Raw genomic sequence first — 27341 nt, 5'->3', positions numbered from 1 at the left:
TCTTCAGAATATTTAGTGAAAATTTGCATAGTACAAATCTCCAGATCTGCATCACACACCAGAAGTAGGCAACTGAATTCACTCAGCATGCCCATAATATTTTGTCTAAAAAGTTCTGGATAGTTTCTGCACATGCTGCAGGCAATCCAGAAAAGATGGCTGAAAGTAACTTTATCTTTTTTTCTAGTATAAATTGATTTGAGACAACCAAATTGCTATAGCAAAGTGATTACATTGCCTCTGCAGTGAAAACTATTTCATCAGAGAAAGAAACTAATCAATGCTCTGCAAATGTATGCACAAAATGTGGTGGTGTATGTGTGTGTGCCATTAAGAATTTACCTTTTCAGGGAAATAGATATATTGGAACTGAAAGGACATTTCCAAGATAGTCCCAGGGCTCTGAAAATAGTAACTATGCCTTATCCAGAGAAATGATGATGGTGATGATGATGATGATAATTCTTGTAAATTGTTACATTTCTCCACTCTGGTTGGTTTTTCTTCCCTAGGGTTTGCCCGGTCCTCAGGGCCCCATTGGGCTTCCAGGAGAAAAGGTGAGATGGAATTAGGGAGTGTCTAACTGAGTGGAAGAATTAGAACTAGGCTGAAAATTTCAATTTTCAAGGTAGTTATAGCAGCGGGCATCAAAGTTCTACCACTGGGATCTAACGCAAAAGACTGCTGTGCACAGAAATTTGTTTTAACCACCAAGATCAATGTGATTTTGTAGCACTTCCACCTAATAATCCTCCAAGATTTCTTTATTTCAGCCGTGTAATATATGGCGGGAGAGGATTACATTTTGTTGCTGATTTTGTTTCTGTAGTTTGGAAGAAAAAGTCCAGCTTAAATCTGGTACAAATTCCTCAGAAGTCTGCCAGTGGCTCCCAATCTGCACTCCTACTCTGTCAGCATATCTTTAGTCACGTATTTGACAGGAGATATGAGAACAGATAGAACTATATCAGGCAATCCATTGTCACAAATCAGATTGTCCTACCCAGCTTTCTGATCATCTCCCCGCACTTTCTTTTCACAGGGTCCACCAGGAAAACCAGGAATACCAGGATTGGCTGGAATGGATGGACCTCCGGTAAATGACAACATTATTAAAATCTTCATGAACATGGTACTCAAAGATGAAACCAGGCCATTTTTGTATATTTTACTATATATAGACAATACATTAATATCTGAGGAAGAGGCGAATGATGTAAACATATAGAGATCTACACTTGGAATGCTACATTATGCCCAGAAGAAAATGTAGCTCCGTGCCTTTTCTATTGACCCAATATACTTTCCCTGTGCAACTGCTTCATTGTGGTGAAGTACCTTTAAGCAAGCATTCATAATACAGTTACTTCACAAGACTGTCTCTTCTATTGCTTTACAGGGGCACCCTGGAAGAGAAGGGCCAGCTGGAGAGAAAGGAGCTCAGGTAAAAAGAAAGAAAAAAGCCTGCATCTGATAGGCAGAATTAAAGCTTGCTATAGAGGCATCTAAAATATATAGTCTAGAAAAGAGAGGTTTTTTTCCAGTCTCTCATCTTCTTCCCGATGCAAAAAAAAATCCAAATCTTCAGAAACAGGTGGATTTAGGGACTTTAAGACTGTAGCAAGGGTGGGAAGGAAGGCTGCCTGACAGACCTGTTTTAAATGTCTTTCTCCTTCAGGGTCCATCTGGTGCAGCAGGGCCAGTTGGTTATCCAGGTCCACGAGGAGTCAAGGTAAAGAGATACCATTTTTCATCATCTTTCACAAATAAACTTTGGACTGAAATTTCTTCTCTCTCTCTCTCTCTCTCTCTCTCCCTCCCTCCCTCCCTCCCTCCCCCCTCTCTCTTTCTTCTCTCTCTCTCTCTCTCTCTCTCTCTCTCTCTCTCTTTCCTCTTTCTCTCTCCCCCTCTCTTTCCTCTCTCTTTCTTTCCCTCCCTCACTCTTTCTTTCTTTCTCTCTCCTTCTCTTTCCTCTTTCTCTCTCCTTCTCTTTCCTCTTTCTCTCTCTCTCTCTCTCTCCCTCTCTCCAGCCTCCCTTTATTGCCAGTCTATTTTTAATTATTTATATATCCATGAAATCAATATACATAGCTATCTAGTTGACCTGGCCAGGGTGGAGTACAAAATTAGAAACAGTAAATAACAACAACTACAAGAATACAGTAAAATATAGTAAAATACATTGCACCAAAGGCTATGTCAAACAAAGAAACAATCAAGATGGGGTACAAAATCTTCCAATTCTGTCCCAGGGGAAGAAAAATGGGTACCGTATATGCCGGCGTATTAGGCGACCCGGCGTATAAGACAACCCCCGTCTTTGGCACCGAGTTTAGCGCTTCCAGAAGTCGTCTTATATGCCAGAATATACGGTATTTGGAAAGTATCTGAAAAGAAGGGAGGATCAGGCCACCTGGATCTCAAGGGGATGGTATTCCATAGGCATAGTGACAGAAAAAGGATGTCTCCTGCGTCCTTCTAGAGGATACTAGTTAAGTGAGAGGACTTGGAGCTCCATGGGACCTAAAGCCCCAACACATGCGCCATTCTTGTCAGATATTATCAGAGAGCAAAAAAAATTGAAGACAGTCCCAAAGACTCTGTTTCACTAAGGAGTTTGTAGATAACAACCAGCATCTTGAATTGTACCTGGAAGACTACTGGTAACTAACATAGCTTGCAAATACTATACTTGTGATGTTACATGGATGCACTGAGGTGTGCTCATAACTACTTATGCATTTGCATTTTTTGAGTGGCTTTCAAGGGCAGCTGCATGTAGATATACAGTAATACAGTAGTCCATACATGAGATGATCAAAGTATAAATCACTGTGAGTAGAGTCTCCTAATTCATAAATGGGCATAATTACTGCACAAGATGAATTCATGCAAAAACCCTCCAAGCCAGGGTTGCTATCTGCTCTTAACATAAATGTCTATAGTGATTGTCAGTCATCCAGATCATGGTTGTTCCAAAGGTGCTTTTTTTCAAAAGGCAACTGGACTTTGTTTTTCCTTGAAGATGTTTTGCTTCTTATCCAAAAAGCTTGAACTGAAAATGCTTCTTGAATGAGAAATAAAATGTCTTCAGGGAAAAACCAAGTCCAGTTGCCTTTTGAAAAAAGCATCTCTGGAATGCTCTTAACATACCATCCGTGAGTCTAGGAGGGCCCCTAAACTGAGCAGAAACCCTGTTTGAGCTAGTGCAATCCCATCCAGAACCAAAGATGGATACTCTCACAATCCAGGTAAAATCCACACATTTGGTCTAGCTAAAGTTTGGTTTGAGCCTGTTCTCCTCCATCTAGACCTCCCCAACCCCCAGGCCTTGAAACAGAATCTCAATGGCATTGCTCAGCCAGCTGAGGTTTGAGTTGTAGTATGATATCCAACCCTATGCTAATGGATGACTTAAGTGAGCAACCTCCAGTAGAAGCCAAGCAGAGGCAAGAACACCCAAAGGAGGTGATCTAAAAGTCAGATGATGGCTGCAGCCATGCAGTCAAAGCTTGCCTTGTCCTAAAAGTTGAATGCTTTTCTTCACAGCAAAGAACTGGACTGTCAAGCTTCAGAATTTAATAGTCACCGCTTGGACCTACCTTTGTGTGTGTAGACATTCACAGCATGTAGCTTCTTGCCTGAAATCAAGGCTTCTATGTCAAAATAAATGTTTAAAGTTGGTTTCTATTAAAAAAAGTACCATATCATTGTTTTCCTTTTCCATAGGGGGCCTTTGGAATAAGGGGCCTCAAAGGCAGCAAAGGTGAGAAGGTATGTCTCTGAGGAGAGTACAAGGTAATATCAGAGAATGGGTTCCACAGATTTCATCAAATTTAAGAGAGCATTTCACTGCTCCTGCTTTCTCTGTGTTGTTAACATGCTATTCTAGAACAGATCATGAACATTTAACTGGAGTAAGTGGAACAGGTATTACATCTTTTGGCCTTCTTCCAATGCAGAAATTGTGGCATGCACTTGATCTGAGTATTGAGGTTCCATTTGGGTATAAAGCCTTAAAAAGTAATTCTTTTGAATTTTTATGTTAGTTTCTAGACTGCAACAAATTAAAATTTAGAGTTGGGCAATACGGTAACTCTGTTAGGATCAATTCACCCACACATCTTGATACGATACGATACGATACGATACAACACGACACGACACGACACGAAACAATACAATACAATACAGACCAATATCTGTAACTCAGGTGTAGGATGAGGGTGAATGTTCATTCTCCAAGCTTGTGGGTTGGTTTCTGAACATTTTGTTACCAGGCTAGGTAACATCTTCAGTGGCGCTTAGGGGATGTTAGTGTCAGTGTTCTGTTTATAAGGGCTTCAGGTTTGGGTGTGTCAAGTGAAGGTAATGGCTCAAGTATGAGTCATCAGTGAGAGACTTGTGATGGGTCTTGTGATGGAGTGGTTACATCAGATCAGGGTATTTGGGAGGTGAACTGCTGAGAGGGGCTTGCGTGGTTGAGAGTCAATGTTGTCTCTGGCTGGCTGTGCGATTGATTTGGATTCTGAGGGGTTTGTAGGCTGGCTGTAGGCCGATGTATCTGTTGGTGGAATTGCTTGTGGAGTGCCAGGCTTCGATGAACTCACAAGTGGGGTGGATGGTAGTGTGGTCGATGATTATAGTGTTGCTCTAATCGGTGTTGTTTGGTGTTGGTGTCGGTAGAAATTAAGGATCTGAGATCGTGACATTTCACTGGTTGGCAGTGGTACTTAGCCTGGTAACAAAACATTTGGAAACTAACCCACAAGCTCAGAAAACAAACCTTCACCCTCAAATACATACATACATACATACCCTCAAAGGAGCAGAAAAATATTCTGGTTATCAGCCAGAGATGATATAGAATAGAATAGAATAGAATAGAATAGAATAGAATAGAATAGAATAGAATAGAATAGAATAGAATAGAATAGAATAGAATAGAATAGAGCTGGAAGGGACCTTGGAGGTCTTCTAGTCCAGCTCCCTGCTCAAGCAGGAGAACCTATACCATCTCAGACAGGTGATTGTCTAGCCTCTTCTTAAAAACCTCCAGGGATGGAGCTCCCACAATTTCTGAAGTCAAGCTGTTCCACTGGTTAATTGTCCTCATTGTCAGGAAGTTTCTCCTCAATTCTAGGTTGCTTCTCTCTTTGTTCAATTTCCAACCATTATTTCTTGTCCTGCCCTCTGGTGCTTTGGAGAATAATGTGACCTCCTCTTCTTTGTGGCAGCCCCTCAAGTACTGGAACATTGCTATCATGTCTCCCCTATTTCTTCTTTTCTTTAGACTAGCTAGATGACCTGGATAATATTTTATAGCAAAATATTGTCCACATTTGAAATTCATCCAAATTTTAGAATCTCCTTTCCTAATATAATTCAGTATGTTGATATCTGGTTTTGAAAGATTTCTTTTCAGTATTATCTTTGAAGTTCTGACTAACAAATTATTTCTTTATAGTTTAAAATTCTTATATTCAGACAGTAAGGTATAACTGACAGATTGACAAGACAATATAATCTCAGATTCAGGCAGAGACATTTTAACTAGCAAGTTTACTAGACAACTGTTCTTGTCTTTAGAAATATTTATGTTCTTTTTTTTTAGGAGGGGGCAAAAATTAAAAATGTAGATTTGAAGTAAAATGAATTTTGCACACCATTAAAGCATATGATTCTTCCTTTATATTTCAGCAGTAAAATAAGATGGACATTTTTATTATTCTCATGTTTTGACCTTTCATGGGTTCCTAGGGTGAAGATGGATTCCCTGGCTTCAAAGGTGATATGGGGCCCAAAGGTGATCGGGTGAGCAATATTCTTCCCAATATTCCCAGTATGAAATATGTCGGGAACCTTTTAAAAGAAGACATGAACCACCACTGAAGCTTTAGAAATTCATTCTTTACTGTTAGCATTGATAGTTGATTTTATTACACAATTTTAAATAGAAGATAAAACCAACAAAAACCAGTGTAAAGTAAAAGAAAAGGGAAAAGACAAAAGTACAAAAAGAAAAGATAAAAAGAAATGGAAGCCTCCCAGCTCTTTTGCAAAAAATACAAGTATGATTATAAAATTATCCATTACTCTATGTTCACAAAAAGAAAAATTCTCTTTTTAATCTCACCTAGTTATTTTCTAATCACAAAAACCACAAATCATTTTTTCTGTATCATGCAAAAAGTCTGTAAGGGGCTTCCAGTCAGCCATAAATGTAGATGTTTCCTTTTCTCTAATCAAATAAGCTAATCTAGGTATATCTGCAGGTTCCACTATCTTCATCAACATTTCCTATGTTGTTGGTAGTGTTGGATATTTTCACTTTTGAGCATATAATAGTCTCGTTGCATTTGTTATATGTGAAACAAAATTTCCATGACTTTTTTCTAGTTGCCTGTCCATTAATCTCAAAGAAAAGCTTCTCATTTCAATGTTACTTTAATCTTTAAAATTTTCTGAATTAATATATTATGCAACATTTTTTGACTGTTTTTACACATCCAGCATAAAATGTCCTTTGATGATGTTCCCATTTTCAACAAAGATTCAAAGTAGCTTTATGCATTCTATACAATTTCTCTGGTGACAAATGCCAATGATATATTATTTTATAAAAAATCCTCTTTAAAATTAGAAACCAATGTAAATTTCAATCCCATGAAAAGATGAAGCCTCTACCTATTAAAAATAATTGTTCAAGGAAGAATCTTTCATCCCAATATTAGAAATCTAGAAGGAATTTTTCTTTTTAGAAAATTTTTGTAATACAAGGCAAGGATTCTCCATCCTGGCATTAGATACTATGATCTCTGTGGATGGCATGGAGTGTGTCTAGATTATATCTAAATTGTTTTTACTGGCATGCATTGGTATCTGCTGCTGCTGAAGGTCAGGGAGGTCCTAAGAAATGACTTGGATTTATATGGCATGGTCCAAATTTCCAGAAAAACAAAGATCACACAGTCACCTTACCTACATTTTATAGCAATCTGCAGAATCTCCATTCACTTTTTTTTAATGAACTGTATCTTTAGATCCGTTATGGACATCAAATAAAATTACCAGTTCAATAATGTTTTTTTACATTACTTTCACAACTGTGTTTTTTTTTTCAAATTTAAATTTGGTAAATAGTGGGAGGGGAGCATTTATAGAAGGAGACCGCTGAAGAGTGTAGCTTAGCCTTACACAAATTAACCATTCACCCCCAGCAGAACCTGTCTTCTTTCCTCTGAGTTGGAGTTGTTTCAGAGACCAATTATAAGGAGAGAAAATAACCATGGGAAGAAAAATTGATGGGACTTCCAGGGTGGGTTCGTGGCAAAGCAGATGTCTCTGAAGGAGCAGGGGTGGCATCCCATAGAGAGAGATGGCCAGATGGTGGCCAGCACAATTTCTCCAGAAACAGGAGAGATTGTGAGATCATCCATCTGTACTCTGGACAGGTGCTTCTTGTGAGTAGACTGTAGGAACTGAGGCATTTGCAGTTGGCTTGTGAGTTGAGCAGCTGGGACTTGAGAGAATATTTCATCAAGCTCATAGCCATAATATAGCCTTTATGGATATAACAACCACCACAACAACAATAATAATAGAGTTGGAAGGGACCTTGGAGGTCATCTAGTCCAACCCCCTGCTCAGGCAGAAAACCCTGTACCATTTCAGACAAATGGCTGTCCAGTCTCTTCTTAAAAACTTCCAGTGTTGGACCATTCACCGCTTCTGGAGGCAGGTTGTTCCACTGGTGTCAGGAAGTTTCTCCTTAGTTCCAGGTTGCTTCTCTCATTGATTAGTTTCCATCCATTGCTTCTTGTCCTGCCTTCAGGCGCTTTGGAGAATAGCTTGATTCCCTCTTCTTTGTGGCAGCCCCTGAGATATTGGAACACTGCTATATGTCCCCCCTCGTCCTTCTCTTCATTAAACAAGACATACCCAATTCCATCAACCGTTCCTTATATGTTTTAGCCTCCAGTCCCCTAATCATCTTTGTTGCTCTTCTCTGTACTCTTTCTAGAGTGTCAACATCTTTTCAGTGAACTTCATTTCTTAATCACTTTTGGATGCAACTTATTTACACTAAAGAGGAACTATTAGGAACCTTCAGAATGACAAATTTTAACTGTTAGTGAAAGAAGTTTTAAATGCTAGTTTAAGAATCTTAAACTTTTTTTCATTTGCAGTAAAAAGCAAAATGGCGATTAGAACTTTTGATTCAGTAAAGTAATAAATGGACTGGGATCCAGATGGATCAGAAATAAAAATTTAGAATTAATTATAAAAATCCTTCCCATAGGAAAATGCTTTTGTTCCGAATTCTTTAAAAATATGATAGGATAGGACTGTGAAGGTTGGGCACTAAAGGGAACCAGAGTGAACTGAAGATTATAGTACAATTAAAGGAGAAGAACACTTAAATTTGACTAATACAGCATGGATCAATACTTTAATATTAGAGGATATCTGTGAACAATGGACCAAAATATAATTTTAAGCGTCTCTGCCAGTTATAGATAGATTGTGTTTAAAAAACTATGTGGAAGAGGAAGCTATTTAACCAGATAAGAGTGAGACTGATATGAAGGTGGATTTAAAAATGACAGGCTACAAGAACGATATGGAAAATGATGCTACACAGGATATACAAATGCAACCAGTTGATGTCTTAATACTTAAGAGGTGTATACAAAGAACAAACCAAAAGAATGACTTGGATAACTTTCCCATATTGAATTCACAAAGGAGACTTGTTAAAGCTTTGAAAAATTTTGTGAGAAGGGACAAAGAAAAAAATGACAAGAAATCAAACCTGAGGATATAATTAAGGGATTAAATATTAATATTGTTAAAAGTAAAAGGCAGGAATATCAAAGGTTTCTTTGATCAAAATAGATATGTTGTTATCTCTGGTAACCGTGAATGGACTTTTACTGATCAGGATTGAACAATGAGGCTGTAAGGATATATTATTATAAATGAGATGGGATATGGGAAGAAGAGATTATTTTTTTTTTTTTTGGTATTTAGAGAAATAGTGATAAGTTACTAAAATTGTTCATACTCATTGGAATGAAGGTGGAAGTTGCTTCTTTATATATTTGTCTTTGTCTTTGCTATATTCTATGTTTTCTTACTTTACTGTCTTTCCTTCCCATTTTGTCCTTTTAGTTTTCTTAGTTTGTATTAGTTTTATTGTTTATATATATATATAAAAGAAGAAAAAATGATGGGTAGGTGAAGGGTCATCCACAGCAATCTCATTCATCGACATTCCCTGCAAACTGCTTTGTGTAACTAAATTCTTTATATATAGCCTTGTTCATGCACTGGCAGAACTTTGCTGTAAAGTACCTCTATTTCTCTCTCTCTAAGACCCCTGTACACACACTAAAACAGAGAGAGGGGGGGGAGAGGGAGAGAGAGAGAAAGAGAGAGAGAGGGAGAGAGGAAGAGGGAGTAAAATCTCAGTCAGCCTGGGATTCATTTCCCTCTCTCCCCCATCTGAAATGATGGATAAAATCATACATTTCTCCCTTTAGGACAAAAGTGCAGTTTAGATTAGTTTCAATACCTATGTATACACTCCATTGTATCATTCTCAGAAATGACTGCAGTCACAATGCATGAGTGTCTCTGAAGTACTGAGAACATGTTTTGAAACTAGAATTTTATAGCTATGATTGGCACAATTATTTTAATTCTTTCAACAGGGTGATGCCGGCCCACTGGGCATACGTGGTGAGGATGGCCCTGAGGGGCTGAAAGGACAGGTGGGACCTACTGGGGAACCAGGTCATCCTGGCCTGTCTGGTGAGAAGGTGAGCTTTTGGAACATAAGAAGCCATTTGTCTGTCCCCTTAGTGGTCACCCTGGCATTCAACAGCTCTCAGAGTATCAGCAGAGGTCTTCCTCATTATCACTTGATCATAAAAGAAGAAAGAAAAAACCAAGAGGCTATGTATCCAGGGCCTTTGCTCTATTACTATGTTGTGGTCCCACTGATTAATTGCAACAGGAATTTGTTTAATTCTTTCTCCACTCACAAGAGATTGTTTAATTTCATCCCTGGGCAGATGTAGGCTCTGATCATCTCCTTTTTTCTACAGGGCAAATTGGGGGTGCCAGGGCTGCCAGGCTATCCTGGCCGCCAAGGACCCAAGGTAAGCCGGAGGGAAGAGTTGAAGTAACGGAAGAAATTTTGTCCTAATCTATCCCGCCCTGCCCTCAGATTGGGTTATTTTTCCACAGGGTTCGACCGGATTCCCAGGGCCCCTAGGCCTCATTGGAGAAAAAGGCAAACGAGTGAGTGAAACCAGGAGAGAAACAGGAAATACCTCTTGAAAGAAACCATGAGGGTTTTTTTTTTTTTTTTACAGACTACAAAGATGGGAGAGGATATGGGAAGAGATGAGATTCAACAAAAGGGACTGCATTGGAAAAGGAAGTATGCAAACCCTTTTGTGAAGGTGCCAACTGCAGTTTAAGCAAACTGGTTATTCCCTCCTCTCTCAGAGACTATTTTGCAGTCTCTTCATGAGGAGCAATTGTCAGGAGCACTTGTGGGCAAACTTGAGTTCTTTCCTTGCCCTGAAAGGAGCATGTGGAACTGCATTGCAGCCTGGATCTTGCTTTTACTTACAAAAAGTAACTGCATCAGGATTTGGAGGACTGTTTGTCCTCTATCCCTTGACACATTTTATTGATTCATTTTATTTGCTACAGCAGTGCTTTTATTTGCTAATGCTCACACTTCAGCATGGATCACAGCAAGGGAGCACAATCTGAGAAGCAGGATTACCCAATTACCAGCTGTTTTCACTGAAATGAATCAGAGAGAAATGGTTCTCTGCTTTCAAATATTCCTGTTGAACGTGACTTTCTAGTTTAGATCTGAAAGAATAATCCACTTTTTTATTGGATTTTCTTTTTAATCTCATAGCACACTTGTTAGGACAAATGCTATTGAGGACAATTGCTAGTAACCATAACCAAGGGATATAAAATAGAAACTTGCCTTAATGTTAGGCAAATTTAATTGAAGTTTATAGTTTAAGTGTCCAAATGTTTAGTATTTGGCAGATATATTTATAACAGGGCTTAGCATTTCTATTGTACATTTCAAGTTTAGATATACATTTTGGTTCTTCTGTTAATGGACAGTGATGCACATTAAAGTCCAAACTAGAGGTGACCTGTGAGATAAGGGGACACCTGGGATCTTTTTGTAATGTCCCATTTAAGCCTGAAAACTCGGTGTGTGGGGGAGGGGGGTTATTAAAGTCCATCTTACCCTCCTTTTCTGTTTTCCTTCTTTTCAAGGGAAAAGCTGGCCAGGCAGGACAGACTGGAGAACGTGGTCCTCTGGTGAGCTTTCATCTAATAGATGCTTATAAAGTCCCAAAGAATTTTTTTAATGCTTATCAACAAAAAACCAATATATATGCTGGCTAGAAGATGTCCTCTCCCCACATCCCTTCAATGAAGAACAAATTACAAGGGCACAAACATCCTGATGATAATATTGATACAGTAAAAAAAGGATGTAATGAAAGTTCAGCCCTCTAGGGCCACCATATTCCTTATATGACAGTGAGTAGCCCTGAGATCCGCAGCTTCTTTTCTACCTTTCAGAGGTCGTATCAAGTGTGTGTAATGTTGTTCTTGGCTCTGAATAGAGCAAAGGAGCTCTTATATTTTCTGGAAACCCCTTATGAGGAAACTGCTTTCTGTGAATTGGGGGAATTTTAAAAATGGCTTCTGATAATAGCAAGATATTAACGGTTTATGGCACGGGCAAGGAGGAGGAGCATCACCACCTTAATTCTGTAAAGTAATATGTGTCTGACTCAGTTAAAAATCATAGTTGTTAGACTGCCCATATTTATGTATCTGAAGGATGGGAGAAGTATCTCTTTAAATTTCACACATTTGGAGAAGATAACAGGTGCTTTTTGTTGCAACTCCCCTACCGTCACAAAAAAATATGTAAATAACCTATATACTAATAGTAATCCATTTCTGTTCTGGGATCTAGGAAGCCTGGTTCAGTACCAGATTGCAGTTTACAAACACCAATCTGAAACTGATATCCTTTCCCATTCTAGGGTATTTCTGGTGAACGTGGTTTGCCAGGCTCTACAGGGAAACCAGGACCAAAGGTATGCCTGTTTGCTTTATGATGTATATGGCCTTTTACATTTCTCCATGTGCAGTGTAGGATGTGTGTGTAATCAGCTGTGGTCAGTGCTGTCTTGATCCTTAACCACTTTTTGACAAAATTATATAACTGTATTAGAACTGAAGTGGTCATTATGCATTAAGTAATAGTAATAGTAGTAAAGTTGGAAGGGACCTTGGAGGTCATCTAGTCCAACCCCCTGCTCGGGCAGGAAACCCTACACCATTTCGGACAAATGGCTGTCCAGTCTCTTCTTAAAAACTTCCAGTGTTGGAGCATTTACTGCTTCTGGAGGCAAGCTGTTCCACTGATTAATTGTTCTCACTGTCAGGAAGTTTCTCCTTAGTTCTAGGTTGCTTCTCTCCTTGATTAGTTTCCACCCGTTGCTTCTTGTCCTGCCTTCAGGTGCTTTGGAAAATAGCTTAATTCCCTCTTCTTTATGGCAGCCCCTGAGATATTGGAATACTGCTATCATGTCCCCCCTTGTCCTTCTCTTCGTTAAAGTAGACATACCCAATTCTAGCAACCGTTCCTTATATGTTTTAGCCTCCAGTCCCCTAATCATCTTTGTTGCTCTTCTCTGTACTCTTTCTAGAGTCTCAACATCTTTTTTACATCGTGGTGACCAAAACTGGATGCAGTATTCCAAGTGTGGCCTTACCAAGGCATTGAAGAGTGGTATTAATACTTCACGTGATCTTGATTCTATCCCTCTGTTAATGCAGCCTAGCACTGTGTTGGCCTTTTTGGCAGCTGCAGCACACTGCTGGCTCATATTTAAGTGATTGTCTACTAGGACTCCGAGGTCCCTCTCACAGTTACTACTATTGAGCATGGTGCCACCTATGCTGTACTTGTGCATTTGGTTTTTCTTGCCTAAATGTAGAACCTTGCTTTTTTCACCATTGAATTTCATTTTGTTAGTTAGTGCCCAGTGTTCAAGTCTGTCCAGATCCTTCTGTACCTGAAGCCTGTCTTCTGGAGTGTTGGCTATTCCTGCCAGCTTGGTGTCATCTGCAAATTTGATGAGTTCCCCATCTATCCCTTCATCCAAATCGTTGATGAAGATGTTGAAGAGTACTGGGCCCAGAACAGAGCCCTGGGGCACCCCACTACACACTTCCCTCCATATAGATGCAGTTCCATTGAGGACCACTCGCTGAGTACGGCCGGTCAGCCAGCTACGGATCCATCTGGTGGTGGTTCTGTCTACCCCACATTTTTCTATCTTGTCAAGTAGTAGGTTGTGATCTACTTTATCAAATGCCTTACTGAAGTCCAAGTAAATTATGTCCATAGCATTCCTCTGATCCACTAATTTTGTCACTTGGTCAAAGAATGCAATAAGATTTGTCTGGCATGATCTATTTTTGACAAACCCATGTTGGCTTTTAGTAATGACTTTGTTTGCCTCTAGGTGTTCGTTGATTCGTTGTTTGATTATCTTTTCCAGGATCTTCCCAGGTATTGAGGTCAGGCTGATAGGTCTGTAATTTCCTGGATCCATTTTTTTTCCTTTTTTGAGGATGGGAACTACATCAGCTCTTTTCCAGTCCTCTGGTAGTTCCCCTGTGTTCCAGGATCTTTGAAAAATATAGTTCAGTGGCTCCGATATCACATCTGCCAGTTCCTTGAGAACTCTGGGGTGTAATCCGTCTGGTCCTGGCGATTTGAACTCATCTAGGCTGGACAGGTGCTCACTAACGATTTTCTTGCCTATCTTAACTTGTGTTTCTGTTTTGTTTTTTATGGCACTATTTTTGATAGGTTGGTCTGTTTTTTCCCTTTGTGTAAAGACAGATGCAAAAAATGAGTTAAATAGTTCTGCTTTCTCCCTGTTGCTTGTCACCTTCTTGCCACTTCCACCCACTAATGGACCAATCATTTCCTTCACTTTTTTCTTGTTTTTTACATGTTGAAAGAAGCTTTTTTTGTTATTTTTGACTTTGGTCGCAAGCCTCAGTTCATTTTGAGCCTTGGCTTTCTTCACTTCATCTTTGCAGGCTCGGGCTATTTGCTGATATTCTGACTTAGTTATGTTCCCCTCTTTCCACTTTCTATACTTGTCCTTTTTATCTTTCAATTTGTCAGAGAGTTCTTTATGCAGCCATGCTGGTTTCTTTTGAGAGCTGTTATTTTTCCTCTTTGTTGGTATTGTGCTAGACTGTGCTTTTATTATCTCATTTTTCAAAATTTCCCAAGCTTCTTGAGTTGTTTTCCCCTTGAGGATTCTCATCCATGGAATCCTTCCCAAGCCCTCTCTAAGTTTATTGAAATTAGCTCTCTTGAAGTCCAAGACTCTAGTTTGACTGTGATCTATTGGTTGTGCTTCTATAATATTGAATTCTAATATTGCATGATCACTTCCTCCCAGGGTTCCTATGGCTCCAACACCGTCTATCATTTCATCTCTGTTAGTGAGAATTAGATCCAAAATGGCTAATCCCCTAGTTCCATTCTCTACTTTTTGGGAGACAAAGTTGTCTGCTAGGTTTGCCAGGAACCTGTTTGATCTTCCACTTGGTGCGGAGTTTGTCTCCCAGTTGATGTCAGGGTAGTTAAATCAATCTACATAGGCAGCTATAGGTGACTAAATTACATTATACAAAAACATTGTATAGATTGTGCACGTTTCATCCAGAATTGCATGATTTGATTTTTAAATGATCCCACACATTAAGACTAACACTATTGGCAAAACCACCCTAAAGTTCCCACAAACAGAACTAAGAAAACATGGGAGAGGCTGATAGATGTATCTTATTTTTAAAATATATTATCTACTTCCTAAGTTGCTGATTTTTCTATAAATAGAAGTTTTTTTGCAGTGTAACTTTACCTGATAATGTCCAAAATGGTATTTTAGGAACTCTGCATCATGTGATTTACCTGACTTTGTAGATGAATAGTAGAACTCCTAGGACTAGGCTCTGGTGATCTTTGATATCTGCTGGACTCATGGAGTCAAATTCTTTCTCATGATGTTGCAGCCTGAATTAATGGGGGTAACTATGCTGATTTTTGTTGCTGCTACTTTGTCAACCCTTGATGTTAATTGTAATAAAAATCTGGAGAGGTTTTTGTTGTTGTTGTTGTTAACTAATGTTCCTTCCTCTAGGGTGACTCTGGCCATGATGGCCCCCCAGGGACTATAGGAGAAAAGGTAAGATGAATGATCAAATCCCTGCAAATGAAGGACATCTGTGGTCAGTAGTCTTTGTTCTTCCTCTTGTAAAAGTATGTCATAGGAAGAGAAGTTATGACATCATAAAGGCTGTTGAAACCATGGATATCTTCATGGATCCAATAATTTCAGAAATAGCATAAACTTTATGATGTCACAGGTTCTCTTCCTGAAATAGATTTTTGCCAAAGCAAAAAGTAAAAATCTTCACATAAAAGGTTACTTTATAGTCTGTGGGAAGAAGAATTAACTTCAGAAATTTAAACATTTACAATATGATAAATGTGAGAACGGGGAAAGCTGAATAGGAAGCTAAAATATATCACAATAATTTTTCTTTTCCCACAGGGGCCCACTGGGCCACAGGGATCCAATGGATTCTCAGGATCAAAGGGACCACCAGTAAGTAACCCACTATTCCTTTTGCAAAAATTTCTATTTATCTACAGTAGATACAGAAGAGGTAAGGATCAATATCCCATAAAATAGTTGTGTATGAGAGAGCGGATTGTACTTTTTATTATTACAATCTAGCTAATAAAAATTTGCCATTTGAATTATGCATGGGGAGAATATAAAGCCCAAGTTAAAAATAGATTGTGTATTCAAAGACTTAAGTAATCAATAGACTTACTGTTCATTACAGCACACCTGTAAGTAAATAAACTGATAGTTACAGAATTTCAGTCTTGGTGGCATTATATTTTCACTTGCAAAATGAAAGAGTTTGGGTCGACTTTACTGCAAAATGATAGTTTGGATAATTGGTTGTTAGGCTTATAAGGTTGGATGCTTATCTGCCTGGGACTAGAATTGCTTTTGTAAGGTATACAGGATACGTAAAACTTCAGATACCTAAAATATTACCACCAGTATCAGATTTTGCAGAATCCAAACAATGGCATTTGAGCTAAGGAAACATGACCATGTTTGAATTCTGTTCTTTTATTTATTTATTTATTTTGTTGCCATGGGCATTCATTTTGACCAAATTAGTTTTACCTAAAACATGTTAATTGCATAAAGAAATAGCATAAAAATGTGGGGCATATTTCTATCAAAACAGTTTAATAGCTTGACATATTCTTTTAAAAGCTGCCTGGAGGGGACCAGGTGGCAGAATTTATTATTCGTTCTTCTTTAATCTTCTCTTCTTTTCAGAGCTATCTTATTCCCATCTCAGTCCCAGTAGGGGAGCTCTGGAGGGCAGTTGTCATATTTCAATCTCTTCGCCCATGTTCATGATCAGAACACTTCAAAAAGTGTAATCCTTGTTTGCTTTTTGAGTACATGCGATATAGATTTCATGAACCCCAAATTTCCCAACCTTTTTATATTAGAAATATTTCAATCTTAAAACAATTTCATTAGGTCTGGCCCAGCATGGCTATCGATCTATACTGCATTGTGAAGTGTATTTATTTTAAACAGTAGCACAATAGATTAAACATGGCAGTTGCAAGTGTAAAAGAGAGACCAAGTCTTCATAAACCCAGTACGGATTTTCCTTCAAAGGGTCATGTATGTGTATATAAGTGCAGAAAATCTCTGTATAGCCCACAAAGGAAGCCTTCTAAAGCCTTGCGTTCTCCATACACATTAAAGGAGAATTCTCATCGCCCCAACTAGCATGGAGAATCTACATTGCTGGAGAAAGTAGGACATTAGGTTAGGAAAGGTGAGAGAGATAGGTGACGTTCAAATTTTGATAAACAAACTGCTTTAGGGAAATTTCTGGGGCAGTGATATGCTCTGGGTATCCCTTGATTGGACAGGAAACATTTTGGCTTATGGATCCATTTGAAGTATTAAGTTAACAGCATGGATTCTTCCAACAAATTATTGCTAAGAGGAGGACTCCTGTCCAAAATTATTGTCAAGGTAATATGATGAGACTGTTTCACACCACACCCTCATTCTCCTGCAACACTTCCTGCCATTCCAGCTTATCTTTATCTTTTTTTTAGGGCAACTGGTGAACCTCTAAATGTAATGCTGAGCTGCAGTCATCCACCATTTACATTTTCCAGAACTATGTTTGTTTGGGACTCCTATAAATAAAGATGATATTGGAAGCAGGCAAACTCAGAAAACAAGAAAACAAGAACCTCTTGCATTTCTGGAAAGAGAAATTCTTGAAAGCTTGCTAGAATAGTTCTCTAGATCAACTAAGGTCTAGCAAAGTGTTAGTTACTTTGAGCCTCTTTCCCATGTTCTCCCCTCCCTGGGCCAGGGAAACTTTTCTATAATGGCCCAAGTCCCTCTTTTAATAGGTCTGTTTCCTTTTCTGTGTTCCAGGATCTATTCGGTATTTCCTCATAAAAGCTGTCATTTCCTTTATAGTATGCCAGTTTTCCTATTGATTGATTGATTGGTTTAGAATTAGAAGAGTTACAAATAAATAAATAATGCAATTAAGTGAGGGAAGGCTCCTGACATGCACCATATTTACTGCTTGAACACCTACCCCAATCTTTTTTTATAAAACAAACAAACAAACAAACCCAAAAAACACAATTATTTCTGTTTGGAAGGGTCCTATAGGAAAAGATGGTCTACCAGGACATCCAGGCCAGCGTGGTGAGCCAGTAAGTATTAATGTCAACTTTAGAATGAGCATGGATGCAGCCATTTTTTCCTTCTCATTCTTAGTTGCCACATAGCATGGAGGGAGGGGGGGGGTTGCATTGCTGGCTGTGGAATTCTGGGAGTTGAAGTCCACATGCCTTAAAATTGTCAAGGTTGAGAAACACTGCACTAGACAAAACAGACTTTCTCTATGCAACTTTCTCTCATGAGAACCAAGGTCATCAGCTGCTCCTGAGACTGTGGGCTGGCCGTTTCATGAAAAGTCCGCCAACAAGCTGAATTGGGAAACGTAGTTGCTTGCATAGCTTTAGGGGTGGGATTTCTTAACTTTGTATTGGGGAATTGTTATGCATCTCTTCAGAGTTGGTTTCACTTTTGAAGTGTCGATACTCTGTATCAATAAATATGTTCTTTGAGGAATTTGCGAGCCTCGGAGTTCTGCTTTATTTGTCTCTGTCGATTGGAACCGTGACAATTAATGTAAATTCCTCTCAAGGTTGGTTGTTGCCACGTGGTCTGTGGATAACTGCCTCCTTTTTTGTCTTGTTCTCCTTTGCTGATTTCTTGCCTTGGAAATTTGTCTGGCTGCTTTCTCTATATTTCCTTAATGGGTTCAACATTCTATTGTTGACTCTATTGTTCACTTCTCTATGAGATGAAGGGGAAAAAAAATTCAGTCACACCATTTTCTCTACAAGGTGATCAGTCTTCAAAACTAAAATAGCCAACTGGGTTTCAGGTGTTGAGCATTGCATTTTGAGCATCCCTAATATTGAGTATTGCATTTTTACTTGTCTTATCCAGTATAATTCTTCAGATACATTGGACCAACACATTTGGTCCATGGTTCCACTTGATGGTAATCTTTTTTTCTCTTTTCTATAGGGATTTCATGGCAAAACTGGCCCACCAGGGCCATCAGGTGTTATTGGGCCACAGGTAAAGAGGTTCTTTAGTTTATGTATTCATAGTTAAAATATATATTCATAGTTAAAACTGGGCAGACTTAGCTGAGATACTATCCATGCTGCTAAGGTAGTAGTAAGACCTATGTGCAAACTTGAATTATAAAATTAATGATATCTTTTTGAATTTAGTAGATACCATGCATGAAAAATATTCCAGAGTTTCTAGCTATCACAGTAGGACATACAACAATTCTTAATCAGAGGGCCAGATTTGATCTCTGAGTGGTAGGCCCACTAGTGACATTTGCATGGTGATGTCATTGTACATTTGTTGTCTTGTTGACATTCATTTGTTACAGATGCTGCAAAATTAGAGTTAATTAAGTTCAATGATGATTTGCTATGCATTTAATATTATTTAATATCCCCCCTTCTCTAACATTAAATGTTTTGAAAATTACTGGAGGTATATATTATCCATGCTCTCACTATCTGCTTTCCAATTCTGAAAATAAATCTTTTGAAGTAGAATTTGGGAAGTAGAAAACATAAGGAAGTAAGCTTTAGTTAAACATTAGGTAGTACTTCATAGCAAACAGAGCTAGTAGCAGTGAAATAGGTTGTTTTGGGAGGTAACTTTTTCCTTCACTGAAGCTGCTTATCTGGATAGCTTTCTGTCAAGGATACTGTAAAAAACATCCTTCACTGAGATCTTTTATTAGCTTAAATCATGTTCAATTTTCCTTCAACTTTTATGAGTTAGTTAATATATGGATATAATAGCTACATGTTATACGTAAAACTATCGGACAGCTTAGTGTGCAAGTGTTAAGCTTCCAGTTCAGTAGTGTTGAAATACACACACACACACACCCAAATATAGTCTATGTGCATAGGAAAGAGAAGAGATTGTCTTGATTATGGTCTTCTTGAATTAATAAGGAGATGCAATGGAGATACCAGCTGGATCCTTTCAAATGCAAAATGAATGATCTGAAAGATGACCCAGAGCAATACTAATATTCTTATAGTTATGTCTCATTACAACATTTAACCTGCTCTCAAAAGTATTGTATCTTCTCTGCAGGGAAACACAGGAGAAACTGGCCCTATGGGGGAGAGAGGCCACCCAGGGTCCCCTGGTCCTCCTGGAGAACAAGGCCTGCCCGGTATTGCTGGTAGGGAAGGTGCCAAGGTGAGCACTTACAGGTAGCATTGTCATAAACAAGAAATGAGAGCAGGTGAAAATGAATTTTCCCAATGCTGCCAAGTGTCCCTAAACCAGTATCAGCATTGCTTTAAATGGATTGCCACATATACATCTCAGAAGAGCTGCATTTCAGTCCTAAAGAAATAACCATTCTGTATTTTTGTCACGTTCTGTACAAGAATTAAGAGCTTGTTTATGCAATCTTCATTCTACACAATCCTTTGCAGTGAGACTGTAGCAAAGCATATGCCGATCCATACATCTGGGGCCAGTAACTATAGGAAATGATTGGTTTGTCTAAAATATGGCAGGACCAATGAAGTTAGCCCAAAATTGTTAGAAGTAACTGCATAGTAAAACTAGATCTTTACCTCTAGGGTGATCCTGGACCTAGTGGCATCCCAGGCATTCCAGGTCCTCCTGGAATCAGAGGCTTCACAGGAGCCCGTGGTGCTGTTGGAGAGAAAGTAAGTCTTCAAGAAGATGGACAGGAAATGATATGGTACTTAATAGTTATGATGGGTATGGAATAGAATAAAGGTCTATGCTGTACTAGACTAATTTAATTTAACTGGGTTATTTGGCTGGAACCACCATGTACTTCTAATTGTAATTTGCTTGGAATGAGCAGTCTAGGAATACTGTGTTACTATGTCTTAGGGAAAAGGTTCCATGGATCAATTTTCTTACTGTTATTGGAAACCTTATGCTAGGTTAAAGGAGCCTTTGGCCTTTTCAACCACAGTGAAGTTTCCCGTTCCTGCCTGCATGTTTTGTGATCTAAAAGATCCCAATAGAAAAGGAGAAAGAGAATAAGGACAGAAGATGAAATGCTGGCACCCCCACGGAAAGTCATCTTCCTCTGTTTTACTTTCTATCACAGGGACCAATTGGGCTGAAAGGAGCAGAAGGGCCACCTGGTCCAGCAGGCACTATCGTAAGTAACCTAGAGTTTCCCCCTAACATCAAAAGGAAAATAAGACTTTCATTGCATGATAGAGAGAGAGGGCATGCATATAATACCCATTATCAGTGAAGACCCCTTACTGCAGCAAGGGTGGATTCTTGGAGTCAAATTCTTTCTCATGATGTTGCAGCCTGAATTAATGGGGTAACAGCAAACATTAATCAAAGGAGAGGTCTGCATTAGAGATAACTTCAGATAGAGAGATGGGGTTCATAGATTTATTCCCTCCTGACAGGGTCCTCCTGGAGAACGAGGTCCCTCTGGAGCAGCCGGAGGCATTGGACTACCAGGAAGAGGGGGTAATCCCGGACCACCTGGACCTGCAGGGGAGAAAGGAGCACCGGTATGTACAAGCCACTGCCTTGCCATTAATGATCAATTTTAAAAAGAGACATTCAAAACTCAACTAGTATGCAAGATGATCTTAACCTAAAGAGTGGGTGAACTAGACACTTTGATAAAGGAAAGTCATCTAATGAATGCTTATTGTAGCCTTTCACAACTTCCAGATGTGTTAGTCTACAATTCCTTCTATGTGATGGGAATCTATCCCAGCTTGTTGGAGAGCATCAGATTGGGAATCATGGCTTAGAGAAAATTTTAAGATGAAACCACAGAATCCAGGACTTGAGTAATAATAAATCCTTAAGGTCTGATTCTTTTACTTCTAATGCAAAGAGTTTCTTTGCTCAGAACCATAGATGACACCACTTGCTTCATCCTGGGTCTGGTTTTATCCATTGCAAGATGATATAAATTCAGCCTAAGAACTGTTTTGGACCTATTGTACATTAAAAACATGTCTTCCTCTCATTTCATTACTTTACATTTTAATCTTTGGACGAGGAACAAGACTTTGCATTTCTAAATGCAGTATGCAAAAATTTGCACTTAGCCAAATTTTAATTAAAATTTAAAAGAGTGTCATTATCAGATTAAAATACTAATAGGAAAAAGAAAAGTGTTGCAGATAAAAATGGATTTAGGGAAGCCAAATAGCAAAAATGAATAATAGTATTAAAATGTTTTCCAGATGTCCACTCATATTATTAAGAGCTAGTACTGTGACATTAATACTTGCCTTATAAATTGCCAATTACAGCACTTTAAGAAGCAAACTGTCCATCAGAACAGGACGACACATGAAACAGTGGCACTTATACAAGAGTTTGCCTATAATTTCCTGGTATAAATAATGTCAAAGTCAAATATCAAGATTTGTTAGACTCGAATGTGCTCATTAGGCCACGGGCTGATTTGTAAAAATTACTACATGTAAAACTGAATGGAAGAAATCTTGCCATTACTGGCCTGTGCTGATTATTTATCTTTTATTCCTCACATAAATTGGGAATATCAGGTGACTGGTTGCAAGCAACCTAATTTTTATGTAGCTTTGTGGCCATTTTGAGAGTTTTGTATCAGCATCCTCAGTATGAAATAACTCAGATGTAAATTTGTATGTCTATATTCTCTATATTACTTGTGGATTGCAGTGGATCTTTGGGTGCCAGTATCTACTTAATGAAACTGAGAATTCCAAAGAAAGTTTATTTCCAAAGTGTTTATAATTAAGGTATCCATTAACCACAGCATCTATTTTTCTATGCATAGTAAAAATTCTTTTTTCATTACACCCTGTACTTATGGGTTTTTTTCCCCCTAGGGTGATCGAGGACCAATGGGTCCAGCTGGTCATGATGGAATCCTAGGTCCAGTGGGGCTTCCAGGCCCAGCTGGGCCTCCAGGACTTGCTGGAGAGGACGGTGACAAAGTAAGGGATCTGCGTTTTAGAGGAAATAGGAGGTGTACTGGATCCATTCGATTACATAGACCCATTTTTGTTTCCTTGACAACCCATGGCTTGGCAACAGCTATACTGAGATTTTCCTAGCAATTATTTCTATAGCTGATTTCATTAGCCAAGATTTTAGTCAGTGGGACAAATGTTCCTGACAATAATTGCTGTAATGATGTTTTCTCTGTTGTTGTTTTTTGTCCTCTGTCTCTTAATGTATGTGTGTGTAGGGAGAAATGGGTGGCCCAGGACAGAAGGGAAGCAAGGGCGACAAAGGAGATGTGGTGAGTTTGAAGGAGATTGCTCAAAGGCTTTGATGTAACTTCTAACAATTGCCCTTTAAACCTACTCACACATTTGTTTGCCGTTTCTTTAAGGTTACTGAGTAATTGAGATTTCTTAAAAATATTGTAAGAGCAGGAATTCAGCACCAGGAACAGACAACTAAGTGTCACTGTTTCACGTACTTTCTCTTTCAACAGGGTCCTCCAGGACCAACTGGGATCCAGGGTCCTATTGGGCATCCAGGATCTGCTGTGAGTCTTTCTTCACCCCAACATTTTTTTCTGAAACAGTATGAATTTAAGAACTTTAGTGGGAGGGAAAGCCTTCCTCTTTCTGTATTTTCCTGAGATATTTATCATTCTTTCAAGCAAATGTATGCATCGTTTCTCTTCAAACTATTTGTCTCTTCTATGCACCGTTCAGCTCATTTTTCTTATCCCTATTTTCTTTAATTATTAAGATGTTCCTTCCCATAGTAATGTTTAAGATCCTGTTTGGTTAAAATGTTTTTCATTGTATCACATTCATCCCAGATTTTTGGCTCTCTTAAAGCAAGTGAGGAACCATTGATCCATAACATCATATTTTGCTATTAGGGAGTTGATGGGGAGCCTGGGCGCCGAGGGCAACAGGGCATGTTTGGCCAAAAAGGAGATGAAGGAGCTCGTGGATTTCCAGGCGTCAGTGGCCCACCTGGTTTACAGGTGGGTATGAGAACATCAAACAATGTTTAGAAGGCTATACTAATTTGAATGAAAATAGCATTAAAAAAACCCCAGGTTTCAATTCATTTTATTTCTCTATCCAATTAAATCATACAAGGATCACCCATTTTATCCTCATATCACTAGCATTGTGAACTAAAGTTGGCTAAGAATTGGCTAACAGTTGGCCTGTTAACTCACCCAATGAACTCAGTATTTGAATAGAGATTTGAAACTGGTTTCTCCAATCCCAGACTAATTCTTTAATCCATTATGTATTATTCAGTGGCTAAGTTTGTACAACATGTTTAAGCAAATCTGCTAAAGACATAATAGCTACATTTATGCAAGATATTAAAACTAATTGATTTAAAACTTGGGTAGCTTTGTTTTGGTTTAGTGTTATGCAATCATAGTTATCTTTAGCTGATTCATTATACTAATTAACTATTGAATTAACAGCCAAACATCCAAACCTATGAAGTTCAGGTATAAAAAAATCCTTCAGTTTATGATCATAGGTGAAACCAATCTTTGGCTGAATTTTGATATGCTAAAATTTGATATTTTGGGAATATCTTGTTTTTCCAAATATTAATTTAAGGGGGATTGACATTTATCATAGTTTGTTGAAGTCTTGAGTGCTGAAACATGTCACGGTAAAAATTAAAATGTTTCATTTGATTATTCCAGATTTTGATGCAGTTACACAGTCATGTCATTTTCATGACTATGCCTACATCAATCTCCCTACTAAATCTGATGTTCATTCACAAATATTTAAAAAAGAGAGAGAGAAGAAATCCCTACATAAATTTCAAATGTGCTGTTTAAATCTGAGCATTGTCCAGAATCAGAAAATGAATGGAATGTTTTCTGCTGCTCACTGTAGGCTACTATATACATTTGTGTGGTTTCCCTGACAGGGAATGCCAGGACTCCCAGGTGAGAAGGGTGAAAGTGGTGAAACTGGGCTAATGGTAAGAGTCATTCATTTCCCCTCTGACTTTCACCGTTGATCCTGGGCTTGATTTTATTGTCAGGATCGCTTATCAATTTTTCCCTTTCCATTTTCTCTAGGGCCCACCTGGAGCTCCAGGGGCCAGAGGCCCACAAGGTCCCAATGGTGGAGATGTGAGCAGTGTTTTTTTTTTTTTTTTCTCATGTAAAGCAAAGGGGGAGAAGAGTCATTTCAGACATTTGACTATCCTGGATAATTCAAAACTATAGGAAAATGCACACATCAATCTGTATAGAAGTGATTAGACTGGATAATCCTTGAAGATGAGTTGTGTGGAGTTGGAACATGTTATATGAATGAGTAGTATAAATGTAGTTGGTCTATTGAGAACACATACTATGGAATATTGCTGGTTGAATACAAAAATATTGCAGAGAAGATAAAATTCCAAATATCTGTATAGCTCCAGTTTACCACATTGAACCATATTCCAGTTATGTTTCAAGTCATAGACCAGGACATTTATTCATAGTGCCGAGCTCATATGCTCATTTTATATAAAGGCTGTTGTGTAATATATACAGTACATTGCACATTGAGCAATCTTCTAAATGGAAATTATCTCCATCCATTGATCCGCATCCATTGACTTTATAACAGTTTCAAAACAATTATGGTTACGGTGACCACATTTTTTTTTTCATTTATTGATTGGGTTTTATGCCATTACTCATTCTAATAGTTTTAGATGCAATATAATCAGAACCATAAAGCATGGATGCTCCTGGGGATCCTTGCAGATTGAAAGACAGAATAGAAAATTAAACAGGCTAATGGATATTGAAATAAACCTAGCATATAGATTTAACTGATAGAGACAGAAAAAATTAATACAGTCATAAAACAAATTCAGTCTTCCCTTTATACATAGCAGCTCAAAAGCAGATCCATGGAAATAGAACAACTGCTAAGCATAGCACCATGTGTCTCCATGATGTGCTAATTTGATGGATGAATGGTCCCACCGAGAAAGCATCCCCAAGAGACCTCAATAGCTGTAGCTATTGAGCAGGTAGATGCCTAGGTAATGCAGCATGTCAAGTAATCATATGAGGACCCTTGAAAATCAATTTAAGTAAGTGCCTGGGCTCAGCAGCATCCATTAATTTGTAGGGCCTTCTGATATGCATGAAGCTCCCTACATGGAGAAAGCAAAGCATAGTTTGGTGTCAGGAAATGCTCTGGGTATTAAATCTCACAGAGTCCAAAGATGATAAATGTCAGTGAGTTATTTGGTCTGGAGCTATAGTTAAAAACAACAAGGCGTCAGATATTAAACACAAGTAATATTAGTTGGATGGAAGAGAATGCTCTGAATTGATAGATTAAATAATTGGTTTATGAATTAATACTCCGAACTGGGTGATTTCTCTGAACTAGTTGTTGTGTATCTTTTTATTTCAGGGCCCACAAGGTCAGCGTGGTGGGATAGGCCAGCCTGGTGCTGTTGGTGAAAAGGTGAGGCCTGAGAGGATATTTCAGGTGGAGGGGTAACCCCTGTGATATACAGGTGACTTCAGCCAACAGGGGCTAAGGGATGTGAAGTATTTGGTGTCGGCATCAGGGGAATTTGGGATTTCTCCTGAGGGGAGGCAATTGCAGTGCAGAAAGAGTGAATCTGTGAGGCTAGATTGTGCTTTTTATTCTTTCTATCCCATTTCTATATTCGTTTGCGATCTCTTGTCACCCCCACCTCTCAAAATATGCATGAAAATTCGCATGCCTTGTAAGATGCATGTGCGCTTTAAAATACTACTTCCATTCTATCCACATTTTGGGACGCCTTTTTGTTTCATCAATATGTTATCTTTTATTTGAAAATGGCACTGCAATGTTTAAAAAAGAGTGTACCACGAAGGAGATTTGTGTTTTAGTTCTTGTGCTGGTTTGAAAAAATGCAAATGAGATAAGTTTGCATTAAAATATAAAGCCAATGAATTAATGGCCTGTCACTATATGATGGTATTGGAACCAACACTATGGGCCTCAGCATTTTCCTCAGTACATCCACATCTCTGCAAGGGAACGGCAGGTTGTAATTTCCCTGTAATATTTGCATACAGACTCTTTTCTCTGGCAGCCTAGAATTTAGCTAGCAGCAGATACATGGAGCTTTGAGTTATTCAAGAGGAAACAAATTCAGCATGGTAGCAGATAGGAAGGGGAGAGAGTATGGTGGAAGCTGAAAATATCGAGAGGTTGGTGTATGTCCCTTCTTGACATGTGCTTTGGCTATCAACAGGGAGAGGAAGAATTAGCTTGCAAAGCATGTCCATAGATAGGATAACAAAATTCTTCATAATATACATTTGCTTTGTGTATATTCTTCTTCTTGTTGTGCCATATCCGTTATCGGATGTTGGCGATCATGTTGGTGGTCCTGTTTTTATCAGCAGCCGCACGAAAAAGTGCAATCTAAATCCAATGACTTATAGGCACTCCTGGAGTTCCTGGATATACCACAAGCTGAATCTTGTCTCAGGGACAGTTT

General features: G+C 38.6%; 1 protein-coding gene and 1 long non-coding RNA gene across 13 annotated transcripts in view; one reads left to right on the top strand and one right to left on the bottom strand.

Annotated features, from left to right (window-relative positions):
- Window positions 1-27341, top strand: part of LOC120312191 (collagen alpha-1(XI) chain-like) — a 129064-nt gene that overhangs the window by 79806 nt on the left and 21917 nt on the right. For all 11 annotated transcript variants that reach the window (XR_005557813.1, XR_005557814.1, XM_039352559.1 and 8 more), the window contains 26 exons: window positions 513-557; window positions 1043-1096; window positions 1400-1444; window positions 1679-1732; window positions 3730-3774; window positions 5761-5814; window positions 9717-9824; window positions 10113-10166; window positions 10255-10308; window positions 11326-11370; window positions 12111-12164; window positions 15303-15347; window positions 15717-15770; window positions 17903-17956; window positions 18843-18896; window positions 19953-20060; window positions 20453-20542; window positions 20959-21012; window positions 21278-21385; window positions 22709-22816; window positions 23071-23124; window positions 23323-23376; window positions 23722-23829; window positions 24756-24809; window positions 24910-24963; window positions 26255-26308. Coding sequence is in view for 9 of the 11 variants with exons in the window: in XM_039352559.1 (XP_039208493.1) it covers window positions 513-557; window positions 1043-1096; window positions 1400-1444; window positions 1679-1732; window positions 3730-3774; window positions 5761-5814; window positions 9717-9824; window positions 10113-10166; window positions 10255-10308; window positions 11326-11370; window positions 12111-12164; window positions 15303-15347; window positions 15717-15770; window positions 17903-17956; window positions 18843-18896; window positions 19953-20060; window positions 20453-20542; window positions 20959-21012; window positions 21278-21385; window positions 22709-22816; window positions 23071-23124; window positions 23323-23376; window positions 23722-23829; window positions 24756-24809; window positions 24910-24963; window positions 26255-26308 (1665 nt within the window). In the remaining 2 variants the exon portion in view is untranslated. The remainder of the gene's footprint in view (window positions 1-512; window positions 558-1042; window positions 1097-1399; window positions 1445-1678; window positions 1733-3729; window positions 3775-5760; window positions 5815-9716; window positions 9825-10112; window positions 10167-10254; window positions 10309-11325; window positions 11371-12110; window positions 12165-15302; window positions 15348-15716; window positions 15771-17902; window positions 17957-18842; window positions 18897-19952; window positions 20061-20452; window positions 20543-20958; window positions 21013-21277; window positions 21386-22708; window positions 22817-23070; window positions 23125-23322; window positions 23377-23721; window positions 23830-24755; window positions 24810-24909; window positions 24964-26254; window positions 26309-27341) is intronic.
- The window catches only part of LOC120312193, a 31961-nt gene continuing 22711 nt past the window's right edge, over window positions 18092-27341 (bottom strand). Inside the window, exons 2-5 of one of the 2 annotated variants that reach the window (XR_005557815.1) lie at window positions 23308-23406; window positions 21099-21362; window positions 20447-20528; window positions 18092-18605 (exon numbers count right to left, since the gene is read on the bottom strand). This is a non-coding gene — a long non-coding RNA (uncharacterized LOC120312193). The remainder of the gene's footprint in view (window positions 18606-20446; window positions 20529-21098; window positions 21363-23307; window positions 23407-27341) is intronic. The other variant, XR_005557816.1, reaches the window with a different exon arrangement.

Source organism: Crotalus tigris, unplaced genomic scaffold (assembly GCF_016545835.1).
Source record: "Crotalus tigris isolate CLP2741 ecotype Arizona unplaced genomic scaffold, ASM1654583v1 scf7180000018445.1570621, whole genome shotgun sequence".
Taxonomy (NCBI): Eukaryota; Metazoa; Chordata; class Lepidosauria; order Squamata; family Viperidae; genus Crotalus; species Crotalus tigris.
Note: the sequence above shows the minus strand (reverse complement) of the source record. Positions and strands in the feature narration are given on the sequence as shown.